The sequence below is a fragment of the Nyctereutes procyonoides genome, unplaced genomic scaffold (assembly GCF_905146905.1).
Source record: "Nyctereutes procyonoides isolate TBG_1078 unplaced genomic scaffold, NYPRO_anot_genome, whole genome shotgun sequence".
Classification (NCBI taxonomy): domain Eukaryota; kingdom Metazoa; phylum Chordata; class Mammalia; order Carnivora; family Canidae; genus Nyctereutes; species Nyctereutes procyonoides.
The window spans coordinates 26675180-26701744 of record NW_026575024.1 but is presented as its reverse complement, the minus strand read 5'-3'; the positions used below and the strand labels follow the sequence as shown (position 1 = coordinate 26701744).

General features: G+C 40.4%; 1 protein-coding gene across 3 annotated transcripts in view; it reads left to right on the top strand.

Moving 5' to 3' along the window:
• Positions 1–25654, top strand: part of TPX2 (TPX2 microtubule nucleation factor) — a 61917-nt gene extending 36263 nt beyond the window's left edge. For 2 of the 3 annotated variants that reach the window (XM_055306152.1, XM_055306161.1), the window contains exons 12-19: positions 3326–3467; positions 4141–4357; positions 16534–16629; positions 17714–17890; positions 18279–18425; positions 21735–21846; positions 22493–22680; positions 24851–25654. In XM_055306152.1, coding sequence (XP_055162127.1) covers positions 3326–3467; positions 4141–4357; positions 16534–16629; positions 17714–17890; positions 18279–18425; positions 21735–21846; positions 22493–22680; positions 24851–24961 — 1190 coding nt within the window. In that variant the 3' untranslated portion in view covers positions 24962–25654. The remainder of the gene's footprint in view (positions 1–3325; positions 3468–4140; positions 4358–16533; positions 16630–17713; positions 17891–18278; positions 18426–21734; positions 21847–22492; positions 22681–24850) is intronic. The other variant, XM_055306170.1, reaches the window with a different exon arrangement.
• The last annotated feature ends 911 nt before the right edge of the window (positions 25655–26565 follow it).

Below are 26565 nucleotides of genomic sequence, written 5' to 3'. Positions count from 1 at the left end.
TTAAGTATCCTTTCCCTACCTGCCCACGCAGGTATCAATCACTGCTTATCTCCTTTCTGCCCTGGATCTTCAACTTCTTTCACTGCCAGGGACACAGCACAGAGACATGTCCTACCTATCTCCCACCTCTCTTGACTCTTGTTGCATCTCCCTCTACATTTATAGCACTTACATATTGTTTTGTTTTCGTTTTAAAGATTTTATTTATCCGTTAATGAGATTTTTTTTTTAATTCATGATAGACACAGAGAGAGAGAGAGAGAGAGGCAGAGAACACAGGCAGAGGGAGAAGCAGGCTCCCCGCAGAGAGGGGAGCCTGATGCAGAACTCGATCTCAGGACCCCAGGATCACAACCTGAGGCGAAGGCAGACACTTAACCACTGAGCTACCCAGGAGCCCCCTAAGTATAGCATTCCTTAATATTGTTATTATGTTCCAGTAGTCATTCATCAAATTTTAGATTAGAAAAATAATGAAAAAAATTTTTTCTAATAGAAATTTAAATGTTAAATATGACTTTCTAAATAATATATAACTTTTAGAGTCTGATATACCCTGCTTTTAAAGAATCTTGGTCCTGGCAAATAGAAAAATTTTTTGCAATTTTTAAAAGAAATTTTAATTCCAGTATAGTTAACATATAGTGTTTTATTAATTTCATGGGTTCAATATAGTGATTCAACAATTCTATGCATTACTTGATGCTTATCAAGATAAGTGTACTCTTAATCTCCTTCACCTGTTTCACTTATCCCCCCCCACCTCCCCTCTGGTAACCATGTTTGTTCTCTGTAGTTAAGCATCTATTTCTTGGTTTGTTTCTTTTTTCCTTTGTTTTGTTTTTTAAATTCAACATACAAGTGAAATCTTACGGTATTTGTCTTTTTCTGACTGATTTATTTCACTTAGCGTTATACTTGAGATCTATGTTGTTGCAAATGGCAAGATTTCCTTTTTATGGCTGAGTCATATTCCGTTGTGTGTATAAGTGTGTGTCTCTGTATATGTGTATATTATGTCTTTATCCATTCATCTATTCATGGACACTTGGGCTGCTTCCATAATTTGGCATTGTAAATAATGCCACAATAAACATAAGGGTATGCATATCTTTTTGAATTAGTGTTTTTGTATTCTTTGGGTAAATACCCAGTAGTGGAATTACTGGATCATGTGGTAATTTTATTTTTAATATTTTGAGGAACTTCCACACTGTTTTCCACAGTTGCTGCACTAGTTTGCACTCCTACCAACAGTGTATGAGGGTTCCTTTTTCTCCACATCCTTGCTAGTACTTGTTTCTTATATTTGTTTAAGATTTATTTATCTGAGAGGGAGAGAGAATGTAAGCTGGAGTAGGGGTGGAGGTAGAAGGAAACAGGCAAACTCCCCGATGAGCAGGGAGTCCGACATGGGGCTTGATCCCAGTACCCCAGGATCATAACCTGATCTGAAACCGAAACCAAGAGTCCAACATTTAACTGACTGAGCCACCCAGGAGCCCCCTCTTGTGTTTTGTTTTGTTTTTAAGATTTTATTTATTTATCTGACAGAAAGCAAGAGTGCACACAAGCAGGGGGATGGGCAGAGGGAGAGGGAGAATCAGGCTCCCCACTGAGCAGGGAGCCTGACTCAGGACTCCATCCCAGGACCCTGGGATCATGACCTGAGCCGAAGGCAGATGCTTAACCAACTGCGCCACCCAGGTGCCTCCTCCTTCGGTGTTTTTGATTCTAGCAATTCTGACACATGTGAGTTGATCTCTCATTGTGGTTTTGATTTACATTTCCCTGATGAGGAGTGATGTTGAACATCTTTTCATGTGTCTGTTGGCTATCTGTATGTCTTCTTTGGAGAAATAATTGCTCATGTTTTCTGCCCATTTTTATTTTTTTATTTTTATTTATTTATTTATAACGATTAATTTATTTATTCATGAGAGATACAGAGAGAGCCAAAAACATAGGCAGAGGAAGAAGCAGGCTCCTTGTGGAGAACCCGATGGGGGACTAGATCCCAGACCCCGGGATCACGACCTGAGCCAAAGGCAGACACTCAACCACTTAGCCACCCAGACATCCCAATCAGCCCATTTTAAAATTAGATTATTGAGGGTTTTGGGGTTATAGAAGTATTTATATGTTTTAGACACTAACCATTTTTTGGATATGTTGTTTGCAAATATCTTCTCCCTTTCATAGGTTGTTTTTTAGTTTTGTTGTTTACTTTGCTGTGCAGAAGCTTTTTATTTTGATAGAGTCCCAATAGTTTATTTTTGCTTTTATTTCCCTTGCCTCACAAGACATATCTAGAAAAATGTTGCTACGGCTGATGTCAGAGAAATTATTGCCTGTACTCTCTTCTAGGATTTTTATGATTTTGGATCTCACAGTTAGGTCCTTAATCCAGTTTGAGTTTATTTTTGTGTATGGTGTATTTTCTCCATTTTTTATTTAAAACTTTATATAGTTATAAATAATGGTTATATGTATACTTGAAGGCTGGCTTATTTCTAAAATAAATAGATTTGGTTTCTATCTTCTGCTGTTATGTGATCAGATCTAAATTAGAGGATTCAGTCTACATAATTATGAAAATTAACAAGGTTGCCCTGACAAGTGAATTAATGTTTTCTGTGAATGGTAGTGGTGGTGCTTTGACATAGTTTTTTTGCTTTCTCTATTTGACTTTCTGTGAGAGGTGATCTTGATGTTTTGATGTAGATGCTTTTAGGGAATTCACAAAATTGGGAGTTATTACTTGATCTTTAGAAAGGCCTTTTTTTTTTCTTAAGATTTTATTTATTTGAGAGAGAGAGAGAGAGAGAGAGAAAACAAGCAGGGAGGAGAGGGAGAAGCAGGCTTCCCATGAGCAGTGAGCCCAATGTGGGGCTCAATCCCAGGATCCTGGGATCATGACCCAAGCTGAAGGCAGACACTCAACTGACTGAGCCACCCAGATGCACTAGAAATGCCTTATTTTTTAAAGCTGGAATAAGCAAAAATCTCATGTGTCAGTAAAGGCAAAGTAGTTGGCATTGTCAATAGAAAGGCAGTAGTACATGCCTTTCTAGTAGTCCATCAGACACAAATGGATTTTAAGTTCAGAAGATGATAGTTCCCAAAGACTACCTTCATCATACCCCTCAATAAAGAGTCACAGGCAAGAAGGGACTGCATGTTTGTCAGGTTGGCTGACATGAGCTGAGCTGAAAGTGGAGGGCAGCCACTCTGATTTGGCATCACAGGCTGCTAAGCTGAATCAGCACCTACAGCAAACAGAGTCTTGGGGAGCTAGGTGAATATCTGTTATCTTGCTTTACAGCTCTGTTACCCTCCAAATCTGCTGGGCTCAAGATATCCAGAGACCCACAGACTCCTGTGCTGCAAACTAAACAGCGCACAAGGCCTGTGACCTACAAAAGTGCAGCAGATCAGGAGGCTGAGGAGGTTGAGAAACTGCAACAGTAAGTTCCATCAGCAATACTTGAGGAAGAGTTCCAAGAACCTGCTTTCTTTTCAATTCTATAATGGGGATAGTTGCTGCTTTTCTTGCCATGGGAATTTATGGCATTTAAGTTATAGGCTCTCTATAGTCTGTGCCCCTGCCTCAATGATTAAAAAATTAGAAGTGGGATTATGGAGATATCCTGGAGTGTAAACTGTTAAAAAACGAATGCAGAGGTTGGGGTGGGAGAGGACATTCCTTCTGAGGAAGGAATCAGAAGGAATGTCCTCTGAGCTTCATTTAGGTAGATTCCATCCACCCTTTATGGCTACTCAAGATCTCATTCCAGCTATAATAATAGGTGGAAGAAACTGGAACGTAATATGGTCAGCACTGGAGTTTGTCTCCTGTATCCTTCTTTCATTACTTTTTGTACTTCTTTTGAGGAGGAGCAGGTTCCTCTGGGAAAAGAAACACCAGTCTTTAATGTGCTGGAAATGTTAGGACTGGCTCCTTTATTCTTTGCTCTGGGGGTAGAGATAGTGGGTATGGAGAGAGTCAAAATTCTGCTGTGCCTGGGTCATTGTAATAATTACTATTTTTCTATTCTGGCTTACTTTGTAGTTTGTGTAGCTTTTATTTTGTTAACAAAATTTCTTTTGGTGATTGTCATTTAAACTCTTATCTTACAGATACAAATTCAAAGCACGAGAACTTGATCCCAGAATTCTTGAAGGTGGGCCCATCTTGCCCAAGAAACCACCTGTGAAGCCACCCACTCAGCCTGTTGGCTTTGATTTGGAAATTGAAAAGAGAATCCAGGAGCGGGAATCAAAGAAGAAATCAGAAGATGAACACTTTGAATTTCATTCCAGACCTTGCCCTACTAAAATCTTGGAGGATGTTGTGGTAAGAATGGTTGAGGCTCTGCATGCTGGTGGAAACATCCTGCTCGTGACCAAATATCCACCCATTCACAAATGTTTGAGTAGGTAACTATGATCAAAGCATCATTTTAGGAGCTGTAGGTGATACAGAGACATATCAGAAGTGGATTTTGCTCTCAAGAAATGCGAGTAAGGGAGACAACTATGTGTAAATAATATAAAATTAGATAAAGTGTTCCATGAGAGGTGGCAGTTAAAAGTACTGTAGGAACTCAAACCAGACAATGATTTCTTCTAGACCGAAGGTTCAAGGAATGCTTTGTGGAGGGAGCATATGGCTTGGGCCTGAGCCTTCACAACATGATCATCATATGTTGTCACTGTCATAATAGCCAACACTTTCACTAAGTGCCAGGCACTGCTCTAAGCCCCTTCCATGTATTAACCTGTTCATTTTGACCACAATGCCTTTAAGTGATTTACTATAATTATCACTGGTTTCAGATGAGGCATTTGAGGTTTAGAGAGGTTTAAGTGGCATTCTCCTGGCACTCAGCTAGTGAATGGTGGAGCAAGGATAAGAATTCAGGCACTCTGGCTCTGGAGTTCATGATCCTAACACTTCATTATATTGCCTCTCCATTATATGGTGAATTTGGACTTGTAGAAATGCAAATGAAATGGACTAGCAGAGCATTTGAGGCAGTGGAAGTAACATAAAAGTCTGAAGGTGGGAATAATGATGAGGGGTTACTGGAAAGTGAGTAGGGTCAGTTAAGTTAGAGAAAAGAAGTATATCAAGAGGAGCAAGTGGAAACAGGTCAGAGAAATGGGTTGTAGTGTGCTGATGGGCTTATAGTCAGGATTTTAGAGAAAATATACAATAAGGGAGAGATGCCATAGTCAAAGAATAAGTAATAGAGTTCATCTACATAAGTGCAAAGATAGGTTTTAGATAATTTCTGTGCAGATCGGGAAATAACCCTCTTCCTTCATTGGACTGACTGATACCCAGGTATTAAGAATTCTCTTCTCCCATTTTCTTTTTGCTTGCCATTTTGATTCACCATGATTTTAAGTGGAGAGAGTCCACAGTATTTTACCTTGGACTGTGTACTTAGTTTTGTTTACTCTGTCTTCTTAGCACTAGGTCAAAAGCATCATAATACATAGAAATAGTTCTTCCCCTCTTCCCATCTCTTCTTTAAACTGTGAGCTTTTTGCATATGAGACCTCTTTTCTTTTTTTTTTAAGATTTTTATTTATTCATTAGAGAGAGAGAGAGCGCGTGAGTGGTAGAGAGACAGAATGAGGGAGAAGCAGACTCCCCACTGAGTTGGGAGTCTGATGTGGGGCTCAATCCCAGGACCATGACCTGAGCCAACGGCAGACCCGCAAGCAACTGAGCCACCCAGGAGTACTGTTTTCTTTCTTTGATGCACAAAAGCTGTAGGCCTAACTTTGTTACACAAACTTTTTTTAAAATTTAATTTAAATCCAATTAATTAATGTATAGTGTATTATTAGTTTCAGAGGTAGAAGTGTTATACGAACCTCTTTTTTTTTTTTAAGATTTTTATTTATTCATGACAGAGAGAGAGAGGCAGAGACACAGGCAGAGGGAGAAGCAGGCTTCATGTAGGGAGCCTGATGTGGGACTTGATCCTGGGATTCCAGGATCACACCCTGGGCTGAAGGTGGCACTAAACTGCTGGGCCACCGGGGCTGCCCCTGTTTACACAAACTTTTAAGAAATCGTTTCCCACCCAGGTTCTTTTCCCACCCAGGTGATCACTCTCCAAATCCTATGCTACATTTGTCATTACTCACTGATGAAATGTTCTGAATACAATAAGGGAAATACAGGTTGCATACAAACTTCAGAATCCTAGAGCCTAGCAGAAGGGCTCAACATTTTGTTTTACTAGAAAACCAAGGCCCAGAGAAGAGAAATGACTTCTTCAAGTCTTCTGTAACATGCATTTGGCACCTTGCTTTTAGTAATATCTTTTTCTCCAACCTCCTTTTTCCCCTGCTACAAATTTTTGGTTTTTATTTAATTCACTACCACCCTTTTGATTTTTATTCTTCTGTCTCATATACCAATGTTGACTTTTTATATAGTCTTAAAATCAAGTCATTTTTGAAGTTATTTTATTTATTTATTTATTTATTTATTTATTTATTTATTTATTTATTTATTTATTTATTTATTTAATTTATGATAGTCACACAGAGAGAGAGAGAGAGAGGCAGAGACACAGGCAGAGGGAGAAGCAGGCTCCATGCACCGGGAGCCCGACGTGGGACTCGATCCCGGGTCTCCAGGATCGCGCCCTGGTCCAAAGGCAGGCGCCAAACCACTGCGCCACCCAGGGATCCCTTGAAGTAATTTTAAAGGGAATATTTAAATCACTATGTAAATGGAAAACCAGTATTTTTTGCCATGAGTAACAATAGTAACAGTTAATACATAAAGCTTATTATGTGCCAAGTTTTATTCTAAGCTCTTTAGTTTCTATAATTTATTTAATTCTCATAATAATCCTGTGAGATAAACACTATGGGTCTTATTATCAATCTGTTTTAAAGTTAGGAAATATAGAGGTTAAATAACTTGTCCAAGATCATAAACTAGCCAGTGGCAGAACTGGGACAGATACTAGGTGGTACGGTTTCAGGGTTTGTGCTCTTGTATTAAAATAGAAGATACTTTTCTAAATAGAAAGATCTTAGGAAATATGTGACTGTTAAAGAAAGTACTCTGCATATTATTATGTTACCTGAATCTTATTTTTAGAAATGCTAATTGAGGAAATTGGCTGGCAGTTTTTTTACTTTGGATGTGCTAGGGTGAAGTGGTACATGTGCAAGGGTGCCTAGAGTTCTGTAAGAGCTAAGTGAGATCTTAGAGTAGCCTTGTACCAGGTTTGCCTTGTTGAGAATTCTGGATAAACAGATCAGCAAAGCACTAGGTAAGTAAGATGCAACTGAATTGATGTGGTATGTGCTCCAGGGAAGTGTTTGCCAAATAGCTGATTCTCAGAATCCTCTGGGGATCTTATTACATAAACAGACTCCTGGGCCCCACCCCTGGAGTTTTGATTTGTTATGTGCAGGATAGTTAGAGAGAGCCCCAATGAGAACTTGGTGTCTGACATACAGTAAGCAGTCATGTCGTTAATAGTAATAACTGTCATTTTGTCGCATGCTTACCTCATACCAAGTGTTCTGTGTAGATTATTGTACTTATTTCATGAAACAATTCTTAAGAGGTAGGTTTTATCTTTAGTCCTATTTTTCAGATGAGGAAGAGACATTTAGGTGTCTAGTATGCAGAACCAGGATTTGAAGCCATCATATTCTGGAGCACTGTATTATTCTACCCCACAGTGCTGACTTACCATCATTTATTTTAGCAAACTCAGTTTTTGAGTTTGACACTGGCTGCTTATAGTTCTCCCTTCTAAAATTTCCAGTGATTTCACTTCAACTATTGGTTTCTAGAGAAGCAAAGCATAGGAAACATTAGGTGTCTTCTCTCTCACCCCCTTCATTTTTTAGAAAAGAGAGGCTGTGAGAGTGGCTTGCTCATAGAACCATTTTTTTTTAATTTATTTATGATAGTCACAGAGAGAGAGAGAGAGAGAGAGAGAGAGAGAGAGAGGGGCAGAGACACAGGCAGAGGGAGAAGCAGGCTCCATGCACCGGGAGCCCGACGTGGGATTCGATCCCGGGTCTCCAGGATCGCGCCCTGGGCCAAAGGCAGGCGCCAAACCGCTGCGCCACCCAGGGATCCCTAGAACCATTTTTTTAAAAAAATTTTATCTATTTATGATAGAGAGAGAGAGAGAGAGATAGGCAGAGGGAGAAGCAGGCTCCATGCACCGGGAGCCCGATGTGGTATTCGATCCCGGGTCTCCAGGATCGCGCCCCGGGCCAAAGGCAGGCGCCAAACTGCTGTGCCACCCAGGGATCCCCATAGAACCATTTTAAAAGTTGGTGGCAGGGATCCCTGGGTGGCTCAATGGTTGAACCTCTGCCTTTGGCCCAGAGCATGATCCTGGGGTCCTGGGATCGAGTCCCACGTCGGGCTCCCTGCATGGAGCCTGCTTCTCCCTCTGCTTGTGTCTCTGCCTCTCTCCCTGTGTCTCTCATGAATAAATAAAATCTTTAAAAAATATATAATAAAATAAAAGTTGGTGGCAGAATTGAGATTAGGTCCCTTAACTTCTAGTTCTGGACTCTTCCACCAGAACAGAAGAGCTTGCTTCCCAGGTCCCAGATGCAGCTTATCTGTTTGCCACCATTGTTCTTCATTGGTGTCTCTTCGGTGCTGAAGCTCTTTCCATGGGTCCTTATGGTACTTCTTGTGCTCTTAAACTTGTGGTTGATAGGTGGCAAGGAGACAACAGGGCTGATGAGAGATGGGCTTGGGCAGCAGTGGGCCATGAGGCAGAGCTGAAAAAAGGGCTCTTGGGGCAGAGGTTGAGTGATGAAAACCTTGAGCTCGAGGGTGTGAAATGTGAACTTGGTGCCCACATCTAGTACGGAGCTGGGGCACCACAGAGGCGGATGTGGTGTCAGTGAGGCCAGTGAGTAATTTTAGCAGTGATGTTTTAGGGATGACTTGGGAAGACCAGGCTTTTTTTTTTTTTTTTTTTCCCATACTCCCTGAGATAACATTGCTTCACGGTAATTTCCTAACTGCTCGTATCCCAGGGCATTTGGGGGCACATCCTGCCATAGAGAGAACACTCTCTCCCCGATCTTGGACTGCTTTCCCTAAATGTCCCATCTGTCCACCCATATTGCCCACTTCTGGCCATATATCACTTCTTCAGAGCTACCTTCCCAGAGTTTCCCATTAGGAGCTTCCCCCCAATATCCTTTAGCTCCATATTCTGCTAGGTTTCTTCAGAGCACTTGTGAAGATCAGGGAATACCTGATTTGTTACCCTTTCATTGTCTCTTTCCTTCAGTAGAATGTGAGCTCCCTGAAAGCAGGGAGGTGTACATCAGTCTTATTCACTTTCATATCCTCCATACCTAGTATTGCTGCAGAAGCAACCCGATATTGGATAACTGAGTAACAGTACCAGCTGAAATGCACTGGCCTAGGTTGTGTTAAGTACTGGGAATTCAGAGATGGGGGAAACACAGCACTCATCCTCAAAGCTTTCAGTTTGGTAGAACAGAGTGATATGTGAACATATAAGGAAAGTAGTGTCAATCAACATACATTCATCAAACAATTACTACTTCTTATAGATCCTATGGAGAATGCAAAGGAATGTAAATGATGACATCCCTGCCCTCAAGGAGCTGACAACTAGGAAGACTTAAAAGTAGCAAAACAAGAAGCCTTTTGTTTTTAGAAACCCAATATTTTTTAACTTTTATTTTGTTATTGTTAAAAAGATTTTATTCATTCATTCATTCATTCATTCATTTATTTATTTATTTTAGGGACAGTGTGAGAAGACGAGGGGGAAGAGGGAGAGGGAGACAGACTCTCAAGCAGACTCTGGGCTGAGTGTGGAGCCCAATGCAGGGCTCTGTCTCAGAACCCAGAGATCATGACCTGAGCTGACATCAAAAGTTGGGCATTTAACCCACTGAGCCACCCAGGTGCCCCTGGTTTTTTTTGTTTGTTTGTTTTGTTTTTATTTCCGATTAAACCCCCAGTGGGCATTGATTGCAGTAGAGATGAGGTGTGGGTGGGCATTTGCTGCAGAGTTGATAGTCATGAATCACCTTTTCCTCTCTCCCAACTAGTGAAGATTGAATCCACTCATAAATATCTCTTCTGTGGCTTGTTAGAGATTTCCATTGCTCTTTTTTTTAAGTTTTTTAAAAAAAATATTTTATTTATTTATTCATGAGAGAGACAGAGAGAGAGAGGCAGACACACAGGCAGAGGGAGAAGCAGGTTCCATGCAGGGAGCCCAACGTGGGACTCGATCCTGTGTCTCCAGGATCACGCCCTGGGCTGAAGGGGATGCTAAACCGCTGAGCCACCTGGGCTGCCCTCCATTGCTCTTAAAATGCACATCTCAGGGCACCTGGGTGGCTCAGTGGTTGAGCATCTGCCTTTGGCTCAGGTCATGATCTTGGGTTCCTGAGATTGAGTCCCACATCAGGCTCTTTGCAGAGAGCCTGTTTCTCCCTCTGCCTATGTCTCTGCCTCTGTATTTCACATACATACATACATACATACATACATACATACATACATAAACTCTTTTTAAAAAATAAAATGCACATCTCTGCTGGGTGGATGCAGAGAGGGGAAGAAAGGAAAAGAGGGATTATTTTATTTATTTATCCATCTATTTATTTATTTATTTATTTTTAAAGATTATTATTATTAAAGAGCTGCTTGCACCCTCCTGGCAGGGAACAGCAGTCCATTACACAACACATCATTGCTTTCATGATTGGGGCTTCCCATCTGTTCCCCGGCCCTTTTTTAAGATTTTATTTATTTATTTATTCATGATAGACACGGGGAGGGGCAGAGACAGGCAGAGGGAGAAGCAGGCTCCATGCAGGGAGCCCGATGTGGGTCTTGATCCTGGGACTCCAGGATCACACCCTGGGCCAAAGGCAGGCGCTAAACTGCTGAGCCACCCATGGATCTCAAGAGAGATTATTTTAGAACTAAATGAATCCTCAGGTATTATTTCTATTAGTTTATTTTATGAAAAGGAAAAAAAGAACAACAACCCAGGGGCACCTGGGTGGCTCAGTCAGTTAAGCATCTGACTTTGGTTCAGGTCATGATCTCAGAGTCCTGGGTCCAGACTCTGAGTTGGGCTCCACACTCAGCAGGTAGCCTGCATCCCCCTCTCCTACTCCATCTCGAACTTACCCACACTCAGTGCTTCCTCTCTCTCAAATAAATAAAATCTTAAAAAAACAAACAAAAAAACCCAGGTGCCTAGGTAACTCAGTCAGTTAAGTGTCTGCCTTCTACTCAGGTCATGACCTCAGGGTTGTGGGATCAAGCCCCAGGTCGGGCTCCCCGCTCCGTGGGGAGTCTGCTTATTTCCCTCCTCTGCTCATGCTCTCTCTGTCTCTCTCTCTCAAATACAATCTTTTATTTTTTTTAAGATTTTATTTATTTATTAGAAAGACAGAGAGAGAGAGACAGGCAGAGGGAGAAGCAGGCTCCATGCAGGGAGCCCAATGTGGGACTAGATCCTGGGTCTCCAGGATCACGCCCTGGGCTGAAGGCGGCGCTAAACCGCTAAGCCACTGGGGCTGCCGTCAAATAAATACAATCTTAAAAAAAAAGAACCCAAGGTGTGGAAGGTTCTCTAATGCCCCCCAGGTTATGCAGATTAGAATCACAGTGGGACTAGAACCATCCTCTTGTTTGTTTCATGTTCTTCCCACTCCCATGTACCCTGGGTGTGCTAGAGCAAGAGGCTGGTGGCTGCCTGTAGAACAATATAAGCTTTATTTGAAGACCCATTTCATGGACTTTTGTCATTCTGATTACAAGTTCTTTTTTTTTTTTTTTTTTAAGATTTTATTTATTCATGAGGGACACAGAGAGAGGCAGAGACACAGAGTTCCAGGCTTCTCACAGGGAGCCCGATATGGGACTTGATCCCGGACCCTAGGATCATGCCCTCAGCTAAAGGCAGACACTCAACCGCTGAGCCACCCAGGTGTCACTACAAGTTCTACTCTAAGGGATTTCATTGGGCTTAGTGATCCTGGCTTTCTTAAGAAAACAGTTTCCACAGCAGAATGAACGTTCTTTATAGTGGTCACCTTGACAGGATATAAATTCATTCAATGACTGATACTGTACAAAGCACTTTTTTTTTTTTTTTTTTTTTTTTTAAGATTTTGTTTGTTCATGAGAGACACAGAGAGAGAGAAGCAGAGAGAGACACAGGCAGAGGGAGAAGCAGGCTCCATGCAGGGCCTGGGCCGAAGGCAGGTGCTAAACCACTGAGCCACCCAGGGATCTCCCCATGTACAAAGCATTTTGGAAAAGCCACTTATCTTGGAGCCTGTGGTCTACAGTCTTGGATCTCTTCAACAATGGCAAATATTCATATTTTAAAGATTAATTTGCTTTTAAGAACTAAACTAAATCATTTGGAACTAAAACTAAGTAGTCCAAGATAGTAGAGCTAGAAATAGTTTTGCTTAATTAAAAGTAAATACTGAGCAACTAAACTACCTTGCATTGCTTAAAAACTAACTTTGAAGACCACTCCAAGAAAGACATTCCAGGGAACCCTGGGTGGCGCAGCGGTTTAGCGCCTGCCTTTGGCCCAGGGCGCAATCCTGGAGCCCTGGGATTGAATCCCACGTCGGGCTCCCGGTGCATGGAGCCTGCTTCTCCTTCTGCCTGTGTCTCTGCCTCCCTCCCTCCCTCTCTCTCTCTCTCTGTGACTATCATAAATAAAAATTAAAAAAAAAATAAAGTTAAAAAAAAGAAAGACATTCCAAACATGTTCTGAGCAGTTACAGCATTGTTGGGATTAAGGAGAAGTCTCTCTCCTAAGGTATAAATCAAAGTCCAGAGTCTTAGTGTCCAAGGTATAAATTCTGTTATTTATTTTACTGTATTTATTCACTGACTGCCTTATACTTGCCAAGGTCTTTGTTAGGTACTAGGGATTAATGAAATAACACTACCCACTCTTGAAGGCTAGTAGGAGTTGAGCATCTAAATATACAAGTGCTGGGATCCCTGGGTGGCGCAGTGGTTTGGCGCCTGCCTTTGGCCCGGGGCGTGATCCTGGAGACTCGGGATCGAATCCCATGTCGGGCTTCCGGTGCATGGAGCCTGCTTCTCCCTCTGCCTGTGTCTCTGCCTCTCTCTCTCTCTCTGTGACTATCATAAATAAATAAAAAATTAAAAAAAATCTTAAAAAAAATAAATAAATATACAAGTGCTGTGAAGTTTTGTATGTACTGTCATGAAACTATATATGGGGAAAGAGGGATCATTTTGTAGGTTCTGGGAGTGGAGAAATCAGTTGAAAGCCTTTATAAAAGACAAGATGCTTCAGTGGAAGCTTGAAAAGAAAGCTTAGGTGCTTCCAAGCAGCTAGGACATTTCAGAGAGAGCACAAACAAAAGTATTGCGAGAACCAGCATTAACATATTGGCAACTGTTAGTAGTTCGTGGTTGGTGGGTGAGCCGCAGGGAGGAGCAAGAGATGAGGCTGGAGAGTCAGGCAGGACACCATATTATGAAGCACCTTGTACTTTATAGCAAGAAATTTGTTCTTCTATTGTAGGTAGCATAGAGAGCCACTAAAGAATTTTAAGTTAGGAAGTTATGTGATCCAATGTGTCTTAGACAAATAATTCTGAGTATGTATAGAAGATGGGTTGGAGGAATGAAATGAGAAGCTGAAAGACTATTACAGGGCTAGTAGACTGGTACAGGCAATCAGTGGTGTAGCCTGTGTATGGTGGTGAAGAGAGAGAGAAAGCAGAATGGAGGGTTGAGGGAGGCAACATACACATGTGAATGTAACAAATAAGAGTTTGATTTTACCATTTTATTTTACTTTTTTATCATGATAAATATACTCTTTAACCCCCATCCCCTATTTCTCCCATCCCCCTACCGACCTCCCCTCCAGTAACCAACCATTAGTTTGTTCTCTATAGTTAAGAGTCTCTCTCTCTTTTCCTTTGCTCATTTGTTTTTTAAATTATGCACAAGTGAAATCATATGGTATTTTTCTTTCTCTGACTGACTTTGTTTAGCACTCTACTCTCTGACTCCATCCATGTTGTTGTAAATGGCAAGATTTCATTCTTTTTGTAATGGCTGGATAATATGCCATTGGTATTGGGGAGGGTGCTGTGCGTATATATCACCACGTCTTTATCCATTTACCTATCAGTTAATACTTGGACTGCTTCTGTGGTTTGGCTGTTGTAAATGATACAGCAGTTTTGATTTTGTTTTTTAATTGATTTGATTGTATACTTTATTTAGAAAAGCCCAAGAGATACCATTTTGTAGTTAGGATTAACTGCCAAATTTGTGATAAATTTTATGAGAATCAGAAAGTGCTTAAGGAATGACTTTCTAGAATATGTTAGTTTTGAATGATGTGCACAATATAGTACATGTAACTCAGTCTGAGGATTTGAAATGTTGACAGTGTTTTGGAATCAGGAAGGAAAAAATCCTCAGAGTAGTTGAATGTGTGAGAATTATGGGATATAGAAAAATTAGTTGCTTCTCTTAATCTACTCTCAAAGAGGTATGAGAGTTAATAGCTGTTCTCAGATTTTTATTTTCTATGCTTAAGTTAATTACAGATATTTTAAAAACAAAAAAAATAATATTCCCTATTTCAGCAACTTGTCCCTCTCCCTTCAATATTATGAACACTGTAATATGTCAGTAATAAAGATTTATTTAATTCTTTTTCATGGCCGTATAATATTCTTTTGTGTGGCTGCACCACAATTTAAAAAAGGATTTAACTGATCCTTGATAAATAATTATTTGCAATTTTTTATTCTTATAAAAATATTTTAAAATAATACCTAAAAACAAACACTAAACTAGAGATCAAATGCTGGATGTAGAATATTGGGTGAAAGTATGACTACCTAAAAATTTAAAAACTAATTCCCAAAGGTTGTACTAATTTATGACCTATACTCTTTTCCAGCTGTATGTGAGTGCCTGTTCTCTTCCTACATGCCAACACTGGTATTAATCAGTCTTTAAAATGTTACTCAGTCTTCTAGGTGAAGAATAACCTGATTTAATTTATATTTTTAAACATTATTGAGATCGAGTCTCATGCATCTTTGTGAACTGCTTGTTTTTGTTTTTTGTTTGGCAGAGGAAAATTTGACTAACTTGCCCAATACTTTTTCCCATTTGCCTTTTGAGGGTGATTTTTAAAAATATTTTATTTATTTATTTATTTGTTTTCTTTTAAAGGTTTTATTTATTTATTCATTGGAGACAGAGCGAGAGAGGCACAGACACAGGCAGAGGGAGAAGCAGGCTCCATGCAGGGAGCCTGATGTGGGACTCGATCCCGGGTCTCCAGGATCAGGCCCTGGGCTGAAGGCGGCGCTAAACCGCTGAGCCATCCGGGCTGCCCTTAATATTTTATTTTTATTTTTAAAGTATGTATGTATGTATGTATTCATTTATTTATTTATTTAAAATAAATTTTTATTTTTAAGGCATTTATTTATTTATTTATTTATTTATTTATTTATTTATTTATGAGATACACACAGAGAAGCAGAGACACAGGCAGAGGGAGAAGCAGGCTCCATGCAGGGAGCCCGATGTGGACTTGATCCCGGGTCTCCAGGACCACACCCTGGGCTGAAGGCAGCGCTAAACTGCTGAGCCACCTGGGCTGCCCAATATTTTATTTATTTATTTATTTTTAATTTTTTTTTTCCAATATTTTACTTTTAAGTAATCTCTATACCTACCATGGGGTTCAGACTGGCAACCGTGAGATCAAGAGTCACATGCTCCACTGACTGAGCCAGTCAGGCACCCCAAGGGTGATGTGTTTGAACATACATTTTCATTGTAGAGTTGTATGAGGAATAGGTTTAAAAAAATGGATGATACCTACTCTGATTCTGGATACATTTGGAAGTCTTTTTTTATTTTTGTATTTGAGAGATTATAGAAAGGGAAAGAAGCAATACAATTTTATTTTCTTCTCCTTCTGTTTTAGTTTTTCATTTCTGGTGAGTGTTTTTTCTAAGTACCAAAAAAGATTGTGATGAATCCTATTTTTACTGAATATAGTACTCCAGCCATGCCCTTATTATTTGCTACTCTTTTGTATGATAATCTACCTCTGGAATGCTACTGTGTTACAGGGTGCCTTTGTCTTACTTGGGTAAACAGCAACATACTAAATTGCTAGCCTTTTTTTTTTTTATTCCTGGTATATGAATTCCCCCTTAAGAAGAGGGATTTGATCTTTTTCTTTTTTATTTTTTTTTAAGATTTTATTTATTTGACAGAGCACAAGCAGGGGTATTGACAGGCAGAGGCAGAGGGGTATCATGACCCAAGCTGAACCACACAGAGGGGTATCATGACACTCAACCAGCTGAGCCACACAGGTGCCCTGAGAGGGATTTGATCTTACTACACAGCCTAATAGAGATTGTTCTGTGATGTCTAACTGAATTGCTTACTCCTTGCAGGGTGTTCCTGAAAAGAAAGTACTTCCCATCACTGTTCCCAAGTCACCAGCCTTTGCGTTGAAGAACAGAATCCGAATGCCCACCAAAGAAGATGAGGTGATTCCCTGGGATAGAGGGAATTTTATTCCTTTTACTTCATCAATTTAAACATTCTTCTTTTTTTTTTTTTTTTTAACATTCTTCTATCTTAAGCTTAATGGAAGTCAAGGCAGTCACTCTTATCTGGAGTTGTCTTTAACAGTGGGTATGAACACTTGATCATCTTTTTTGCTCCCCCAAGAGCAAAGTAGTTGGTAAGGATATGAATCTTCTGGCTTTCAGTAGTGACTGGTTACAACTTATTAGAGGCTTGTCCATTTCTATAGTATTGAAAATCAGCCTGTCATAACTTGGATCAAAAGTTGCCAAGCCCTGTATTTTATTTTTCCTGAGCTATTGTCACCATTTAGTAGGGGACTTTTAAAATTCATACTAAGAATGAATGAATGAAAATAAATAATAAATAAAATTCATACTAAGCAGTTATATCTGCCTTGTTTGATCTCCATTAACCCAAGGGTTGCTAAGGTTACTGGGTGGTGATAGTTCATGAAATTGGAATACATAAACTGTCATTGATCAGGCTAGTTTCTTATTACAGCTCCCATTTTATCTATAAATATCCAGAGTTAGGGTAATTTTATAGCAGATCTCAAGCCTTTTTATAGGTTCATTTGAAACTAAAACACACGGTAATCTTATGTTACCAGCTTGAACCCAAACAGCTTACTTGGTCCTATTCTGGGTTTGGCAACCATTAACTCCCAGTCACATGTTTTAGTGGAGTCTGGAGGCTGGGTCAAAGAAGAGGCCAAGGTATATGCTTAGTTAGTACCTCTCTTCTGTTCTTCATTTTGTTCACACTGTTTGATCTCATTTCGTTTTTACAACTCCCTGTGATAAACTTTAGACCCTTTAAGAGTAATTGTGTTAGTCCTTTATCAAATGCTTTCACACTGGTCTCCCCCCTATGAAGTAGTAGATGACTTAGGTATTATCTCTCTTTGGTAGAAAAGGAAGCAAAGACACCTATGGAGGTTGAGTGACTTGCCTTAACGATTTCTTTAAAATACCGTCTTTTTACTCCACATTCTGAGGAGGTAAGAGAGAACTTGTGTCTAAACTACAGTTTTTCCCTTAGGAAGAGGAGGAACCGGTAGTGATAAGAGCTCAACCTGTGCCACATTATGGGGTACCTTTTAAGCCCCAAATCCCAGAGGCAAGAACTGTGGAAATATGTCCTTTTTCTTTTGATTCTCGAGACAAAGAACGTCAGTTACAGAAGGAGAAGAAAATAAAAGAACTGCAGAAAGGAGAGGTAGGTGTTTCCATTTCTGCAAGTAGCATAATACGGTTCTTTGATCTATCACAGATAATCTTTTATGTTGCACTTATAGCTATAAAATCACTGACTTCCTTTGATCCCTCTAAGAACCTTATGAAGTATAAATAGGGGAAGTTTTTAATAACCCTTCTGGCACAAGATTAAGCGACTTGCCCATGATTGTGTTGCCAGTTATTGGCAATATTGGGAGGATAACCTAGATTTCCTTTTGAGCCCCTTACTCTTTCTGCTGTACATACCATGCTGCTTTGAAAACTGGCCTTTTCTATATTTCTGATTCATCCAGATATTCTGGAGCAGTTCTTACTTTCTGGCTGGAGAAACCTTTGGGTCTTAAGGCTTATGTCTTCGTTTCTATTAGGTGCCCAAGTTTAAGGCGCTTCCTTTGCCTCATTTTGACACCATTAACCTGCCAGAGAAGAAGGTGAAGAACGTAACTCAGATTGAGCCTTTCTGCTTGGAGACTGACAGAAGAGGTGCTCTGAAGGCACAGACATGGAAGCATCAGGTGGGGAACAGGGAGAGCAGCTGAAATGTTCATTGCTTCATTGTTGGTGTGTTAGAATAGGTAGACCCACTACCCTGAAGCTCATCTGAGAACTAACATACTGAATTACTTCAGGAGCTCTCACTCTAAATCAAGAATCAGACTTTCTCTATAAAAGACCAGATAATAGGGTGCCTGGGTGGCTCAGTTGTTTAAGCATCCAATTCTTGATTTCAGCTTAGGTCATGGTCTCAGAATTCTGGGATTGAGCCCCATGGTAGGGCTCCCTGCTCAGCAGGGAGTCTGCTTGTCTCCCCCTTCCCTTTGCCTCTCCCCTGCTTGCACGCACACTCTCTCTCTCATGAATAAATCTTTAAATAATAAAAAACAAAAGACCAGATGGCAAATATTTTAGATTAGGTAAATATTTTAGATGGTAAATATTTTAGGTTACATATAGTCTGTCACATATTCTGGATGTGTGTGTGTGTGTGTGTGTGTGTGTGTGTTTAAACCCTTTGAAAATGTGAAAATCAGTCTTAGCTCAAGGGCTATACAAAAAGGGATTACAAGCTATGTTTGGCCTACAGGCTAAAGTTTGCTGACCTCTTCTCCCAGTGATCATCTGGGGAATGTGAAAACCGACAGGCATTTTTTGCATCAAGAGTTTAAGGTCTTATCTATTCCACTATTAGATTTGTCCATTATGTGTTCAGCCCTTTTTGTTGGTGTTTTGATAAGACACAGTATGGTGAGAATAGATCCTCAGTATAGTATGCTGTTTTCTTAACATAGTGTGGTGTTTGCTCTTTGTAAATGATAGGTGATTAAGAACAATTAATTGGTTGTTGGCTGGTATAATTAGGATCTAATTCTTCCCTATTTGGAAAAAAAATTCCCCTGAACCCCTAAGTTTGTCCATGTTTTTGTAGCATCACTTATCATGGACTCTGTCCAAAAGGAGTTCTGGGCTAATGTTTCTAGGAAATCAAGTGATATGACTACATGACTGCACATAGGCTCCCTTGATGGTGGTATTCCCTAGGAAAACTTAGGTCTGTTGTTTTGGAAGTAGTAGTGAATCAATCTTTCCAGGACCATGACACAAAATGTCTGTGTGGGATATTTCCTATAAAAAAAATTTTTTTAAGTTTTTAAACATACATAAACGTAGAGAGGATAGCGTAATGATCCTCCATGAACCTGTCAGTTGGTTCTATAATGAACAAAACATGGATAATCTTATTTCATCCGTATTTCTACCTACTTAACTCTATACTGGATATTTCTACAAAGGATTACTTTGAAGTAAATCTAGATATCACCTCATTTCATCCAAAAACAGCAAGGAAATATATGTATCTTTATATCTTCAGTATGTATCTTTAAAAATGTAAGTATAGGGGATCCCTGGGTGGCTCAGCAGTTTAGCGCCTGCCTTCGGCCCAGGTTGTGATCCTGGAGTCTCAGGATCGAGTCCCACATCAGGCTCCCTGCATGGAGCCTGCTTTTCCCTCTGCCTGTGTCTCTGCCTCTCTCTCTCTCTCTCTCTCTCTCTCTCTCTCTCTCTCTCTCTCTCATGAATAGATGGGTGGAATCTTTAAAAATAAATAAATAAACAAACAAACAAATAAATAAATAGATATAAAAACCCCATAATACTATCACACATAAAAAGATTAATAGTAATCCCTTAGTAGTGACAAATAGGGTTCTTAAATCCTCAAATCTCTAATAATTTTTTTAGACAGTTGAATTGTTCAAATCAGGATCCAAATAAGGCCCACATATTGCATTTGTTTGATAAATCTCTAAATCCCTTTTTCTCTATAGGCTTCTCTATTTACATATTACTTGTGGGATAGACTGGCTTGTTTGTCCTATAAATTTTCCACAATCCTGACTTTGATCATTGTAGTCTCATGGTGTTATTTAATGTGTTCCTGTACCTTCTGTATTTCCTATAAATGAGTAGTTAGATCTAGAGACTTGATAAAATTCTGGTTAGATTTGGGGCACCTGGGTGGCTCAATCGGCTAATTGTCTGCCTTACCTTAGGTCATTATCTCAGGGTCCTGAAATTGAGCCCTGAGTCAGGCTCCTTGCTCAGCGGGGAGTCTGCTTCTCTCTCTCTCCTGTCTCTCCGCCCTCCCCCCTCACTTATGCTCTCTCACTTTCTCTCAAATAAATAAATAAAATCTTGTTTTTTTTTTAAAGATTTTATTTATTCATTCATGATAGACATAGAGAGAGAGAGGCAGAGACACAGGCAGAGGGAGAAGCAGGCTCCACGCTGGGAGCCCGATGCGGGACTCAATCCCGGGACTCCAGGATCGCTCCCTGGACCAAAGGCAGGCGCCAAACTGCTGAGCCACCCAGGGATCCCCTAAATAAATAAAACCTTAAAAAAAAAATTCTGGTTAGATTCTTTTGGGGTTTAGGAGAGAGAGAATATTTTATAGATGATCCCATCCAAGAGTATATAATGTCCACATGTTTACTTTTGTGATGTTCAAATAGACTTTAAAAGTACCTTAAAGATATTTTCTAGTTTTCAGTGGATTCAGAGGTTGTCAGTGTGATCTACTCAGTGTAAAGGAGATTTTTTTTATTTTTTTTTTATTTTTTTTTTTTTATGATAGTCACAGAGAGAGAAGGAGAGATAGGCAGAGGGAGAAGCAGGCTCCATGCACCGGGAGCCCGATGTGGGATTCGATCCCGGGTCTCCAGGATCGTGCCCTGGGCCAAAGGCAGGTGCCAAACCGCTGTGCCACCCAGGGATCCCTGTAAAGGAGATTTTAACTGGGGTTTAGATGAAGTCATTTAGGGATCCCTGGGTGGTGCAGCGGTTTGGCGCCTGCCTTTGGCCCAGGGCGCAATCCTGGAGACCCGGGATCAAATCCCACATCGGGCTCCTGGTGCATGGAGCCTGCTTCTCCCTCTGCCTGTGTCTCTGCCTCTCTCTCTCTCTCTGTGACTTTCATAAATAAATAAAAATAAAAAAAAAGACTTTGATCAGTTTAAAAAAAAATAGATGAAGTCATTTAGAAACATTAGTCTTGAGCTACTGAGGCAGCATGGAGAGTTATGCTGTTGCTTATCTTTTTTTTTTAAGATTTTTATTTATTTGAGAGAGGGAGTGAGAGTGAACATGAGGACATGAGGAAGAACAGAGGGAAAAGCAGACTCCCCACTGAGTGGGGAACCTGATGTGGGGCTTGATCCCAGGACTCCAGGATCATGGTCTGAGCCAAAGGCAGACACTTAACCAACTGAGCCACCCAGGTGCCCCAATGCTGTTGCTTATCTAACAGACTTTGTTTCTATTAGCTGGAGGAAGAACTGAAACAGCAGAAAGAAGCGGCTTGCTTCAAGGCTCGTCCAAACACTGTCATCTCCCAGGAGCCCTTTGTTCCCAAGAAAGAGAAGAAATCCGTTGCTGGTAGTGTTATATGTTCTCTTGGGGAATCAGGGCAGAATTGTCAGACTTCCCAGGGGGTATGCTTGGACTCAGTTATGACAGTATCAGCTGTGTCAACCAGAAGCATTTACCTTTAGAGGCTCTAGTTGTTCTCTTCTTAGACGAGGTTTTTTGTCTTTGTTGAACCCAGCAGCTGTGTTGAGTTTGCCACATGTGTTGGGTCCAAAACAAGAGCCTGGGCAAAGGCAGCTGACATTTCAACAGCAGTTATGGGCCTTACTTACCCAAAGAGTAGTAAGTGTGGGAGGAAGAGTCAGGACTTCTTTCTGGAGTTCATCATGTAACATGGCTTAGATATAAACGTTTGATTCCTTAAGCACTGGGTAGGATGTCAGAAAATTTAATTCTCCTCCCTACATCTATCTCAGAATTACTATGTAGTTTTGAGCAAGCTGTTTCATCTGTGTGGGTCTTTGCTTTTCTCCTAATTAGATGGTTTCCAGGACCTTCCAACTGTTAAAATTCTAGGACTTTTTGTATGTGGTATACTCCACCTTTCTGCTAACAGGGCTTCCCTAGAGTTTAACCTTTTTGTTGCTGTATCAAGGGGGATAGGTTTATGCAAATCCTGCTTGTGCACCAATATTCTCTCTGTTTCTGTACTCAGAGGGCCTTTCTGGTTCTCTAGTTCAGGAACCTTTTCAGCTGGCCACCGAGAAGAGAGCCAAGGAGCGACAGGAACTGGAAAAGAGAATGGCTGAGGTAGAAGCTCAGAAAGTCCAGCAGTTGGAGGAGGCCAGGCACCAAGAGGAAGAGCAGAAGAGGGAGGAGCTGGCCAGGCTACGGAAAGAACTGGTAACTGGGCAGCATGAGCATTCACTAACCCATGGTTGTCTTCTTTTTGTGTTATCTGTACCTTACCTTGTTCCAGAAAGGATCTAAGGTGGCCTACAAGGACATATTAAAGATGAGTGAAAGCAGAAAATTACACAAACCAAGAATAGTAACAAAGTTGTGATGTGAACAGCATTAAAACTGTGCACATTGTGATCCATGTATCCGCTAAGTTTGAGCCATAATTTTGGCTTTTTAGGAACCAACCTGTTGGTTACAAAACTTTCAGTGTTCCTGAAATATAAATCAGCTAGTTTAAAAAAAATTATTATTATTATTTTTTTAATTTTTATTTATTTATGAAAGTCACAGATAGAGAGAAAGAGAGAGAGAGAGGCAGAGACACAGGCAGAGGGAGAAGCAGGCTCCATGCACCGGGAGCCCGATGTGGGATTCGATCCCGGGTCTCCAGGATCGCGCCCTGGGCCAAAGGCAGGCGCCAAACCGCTGCACCACCCAGGGATCCCAAAAAACATTTATTCTTGATACTGAATTCAGACAGAATTTCTTCCAGGGGTCTTCATAAGAAGGATATCATGTGGCATAGCATGCACAGTGATGCATTCCTAGGACTTTTATATTTATCTAACTTATCTTTATTTATATTTTATTATTTCCTTTAGATTTACGAAAACCAATGTGATTTTATAACTTAGACAAGAATATGTAGTTAGAGAAGGACATGAGAATTATGTGGCAACTATATTTTCATTTTCCTCTTAATTGACTTAGATTCCTTTTGGTGATAGTGCATATTAGTCTATGTGACCTTCGATGCTTACACTTCAATGCATGATGATTTAGTTATTAAGTTATCCAGAAAAACTTAATTCACACTAAGGACTTTTTCATTAGGAGGGCAGCAAGCCACATTAACTGCATTAATGAGGGAAGAGTTTCAGATGGAACTTCATGTGATTGATAAAAGGATCATTATTATAAATACATAGGTTGTTGCAGTTTTGTCTAAAAAGGCCAGGCCAGGGATGCCTGGGTGGCTCAGTGGTTTGAGCATCTGCCTTTGGTTTGGGGCATGATCCCAGTCCTGGGATCGAGCCCTGCATCGGGCTCCCTGTGTGGAGCCTGCTTCTCCCTCGGCCTGTGTCTCTGCCTCTCTCTCTCTCTCTGTGTGTGTGTCTCTTCTGAACAAATGAATTTTTAAAAATAAATTAAGTAAACAAATAAAAAGCCTAGGCCAGCTGTTGATACTGCTGTTGGCAGAGATGACTATGGCCTCAAGGAAGGCTCTAGAGACAAATTATTAAAGGGACTAGCTTCTTGGCAAAATCCAAGCTGCCATTTGCTGATTAGGTGAAAAAAATAATATAGTTCCTGCTCTAGATATGTTCACAAAACCAGCCTTTTTTCCAGCCTGAAGTTCTTTGATTTTTCTTCAACACTTGGTACTGCCTCTTGTGTTTATCCCCATCATAGAGGTGCTACTTACAGTGATTCTCAGTATAGGCTTTGCTAAAGTACAGTTTAGGCAATGCTAGTTAGCTGTCATCTAACCTGACTTAATTCAGGATTGATTTTAGACTGCCCAGAAGGATGGATGGCCTTCTTCCAGCAACTCTTCCTGGTTATTGGGGGGGTTTTTTGTCGTTGTTTTTTGTTTGTTTTGTCCATGGTTTTGGTGAATATTAAGACTCAATAAGCTTAAGATGGTCCCCTGACAGATTCATTTTTTTGGGTTGTTGTTGATTTACATATAGTGTATTATTAGTTTCAGAGGTAGAGTTTAGTGATTCATCAGTCTTATATAATACCCAGTACTCATTACATCACATGCCCTCCTTAATATTAACCTATCCCCCCACCCCCTCCTCTGGCAGATTCTTAATATATCTCTTTTCTGTAATAAACAATCAAGTTGGAGTTAGGCTTAATGTTCTTTAATGCAAGTTGAGGGATCCCGCAAGATCTGAATAGAAACCTACTTGGCTCCAAAGTTCGTGTGTTTTTCCATTATGCTGTGTTGCCTCGCCTCCTCTACCACCCCCACCTTTGGATTAGTGACTTGGATCTGTAAGACTATATAAGCATTTTCTCAAGAAGAAAAAGATTAAAACAACTATATGCATAGTTCTCATATCCTGATCAGTGGTAACTATCTTTCCTTACTCTGCAGGTACACAAGGCAAATCCAATACGCAAGTACCAGGGTGTGGAAGTAAAGTCAAGTGACCAGCCTCTGACTGTGCCTGTTTCTCCCAAGTTCTCCACTCGATTCCACTGCTAACCTCAGCTGTGAGCTACAGGCACCACCTGGGAAGAGGAGCTGCTCTTTTCATGAAACCAGGAGCCTTCTTTCCTTGTCACCAGGGCAATAGAGAGAACCCATTTCTCCAGACTTTACCTGCTCATGCACAGCAGCATACTTGACAAGTGTGGACTCCAGTCTTGTTGAGAATTGTTTTCCTACATTATTGAGACTAATAATGAGACTCATGCATATCTTGCTCTGATTCCATGTAGTTATTTCCTATGAACTCATATCAGTCAACCTTTAATGAGTCTTAACTCTGACTAGTATCAGCACAGTATACTTTCTTTTGCCTCTTTGCCCTCTCCCCCCCTTCTTTCTATTTTAATCAGAAAATAAAGATAGTTAAATACTAAGATAGAATTTAAGTCATGGCTTACCTGAGGAACAGTTAATATATCAGATTCTTTCCTCCTCTCTGCTCAAAATGAATTTTGAGTTAAGGAGCCTGTCTCTACAAAGGGTGGAAGCTTCATTAACCATGCAATCATGAGGAAGACCATGGACTGACAGGGAGCTTTGCAGCAGCCATCAGCAGACTTTGGGGCAGAGCTGCTGTTAAGGCACTGTCTTCCCTTGTCAGTGCTGATAATAACAGAATGCCATGCGATACACTTTTTAAGTCCTCCATAAACTGGAATGGAATAAACATGTTTGTCTTCCCCTCCCTGATTTTGTTACTTCATGTTTTTAGTTCTATCAGGCCCCTTGGGAGGTACATCTTATTGGGGTAAATGGGTACTTAGGAGGAAGGGTCCAGGAACTTTTTAAAGCAGAGGCTCTGTCCTTAGAGAAAAGTGCTTTGTAATGTTTTTCTATCCTTGCATATTTTGAACTCCTTCCCAGGAACCACTCTGAAAGGCAATCATGTGTTATACCTTCACACAGACATGTGCCTTCTTCCCTAAATGTGCTTTTTCTCAGCTGGTAAACTTCTTTACAAGACTAAAGTAAAATCTTTTTCATAAGTCCTTTCTTGACCACCTGACCTCTGCTGGGATGATCTCTTCCTTCTGTGTGCCTCCCAAATGTTTCTTCTATATGTCTCTAGTAGAACAATTATACCACGAATTATTTGTACTTGTTCAGAAACTGGTAGAGACCCAGATAGCTAAATTTTTTTTACTCCTTGAAAACAAAAGTTATGTTAATCATCTCTATTCTTTTGTAGCTGGCACAAAATTTGCTAGATCCATGTTAAATAGGGTATTTCTTTTAGACTTGACATCATCTACGAACTCTACTCTTAACTCATGCTCTACTCCTGTGCTAAGAGATATAAAAGCATCTATATCCTGCCCAGGCCAGTTCCAGTGACTGTAGAAGATAGTAAACCTATTTTATGTTCCTTTCATTTGTTCGTTCAGTGAGCATTATTAACAGGCCATTGTAGATTCAGTGATGGATACAAAGCAAGACATGATTTGCAGTTCCCTGAGCCTCCTGAAGACCCACAGACTGGTGCAAAATACAGTTCCTTTATTCATTTCCTAGAAGTCTAGTATACAGGTCTATACCTACTTATGTAAATCATTTAACAACTATTTATTTGATGCTACTATACCTACTTTGGAACTACT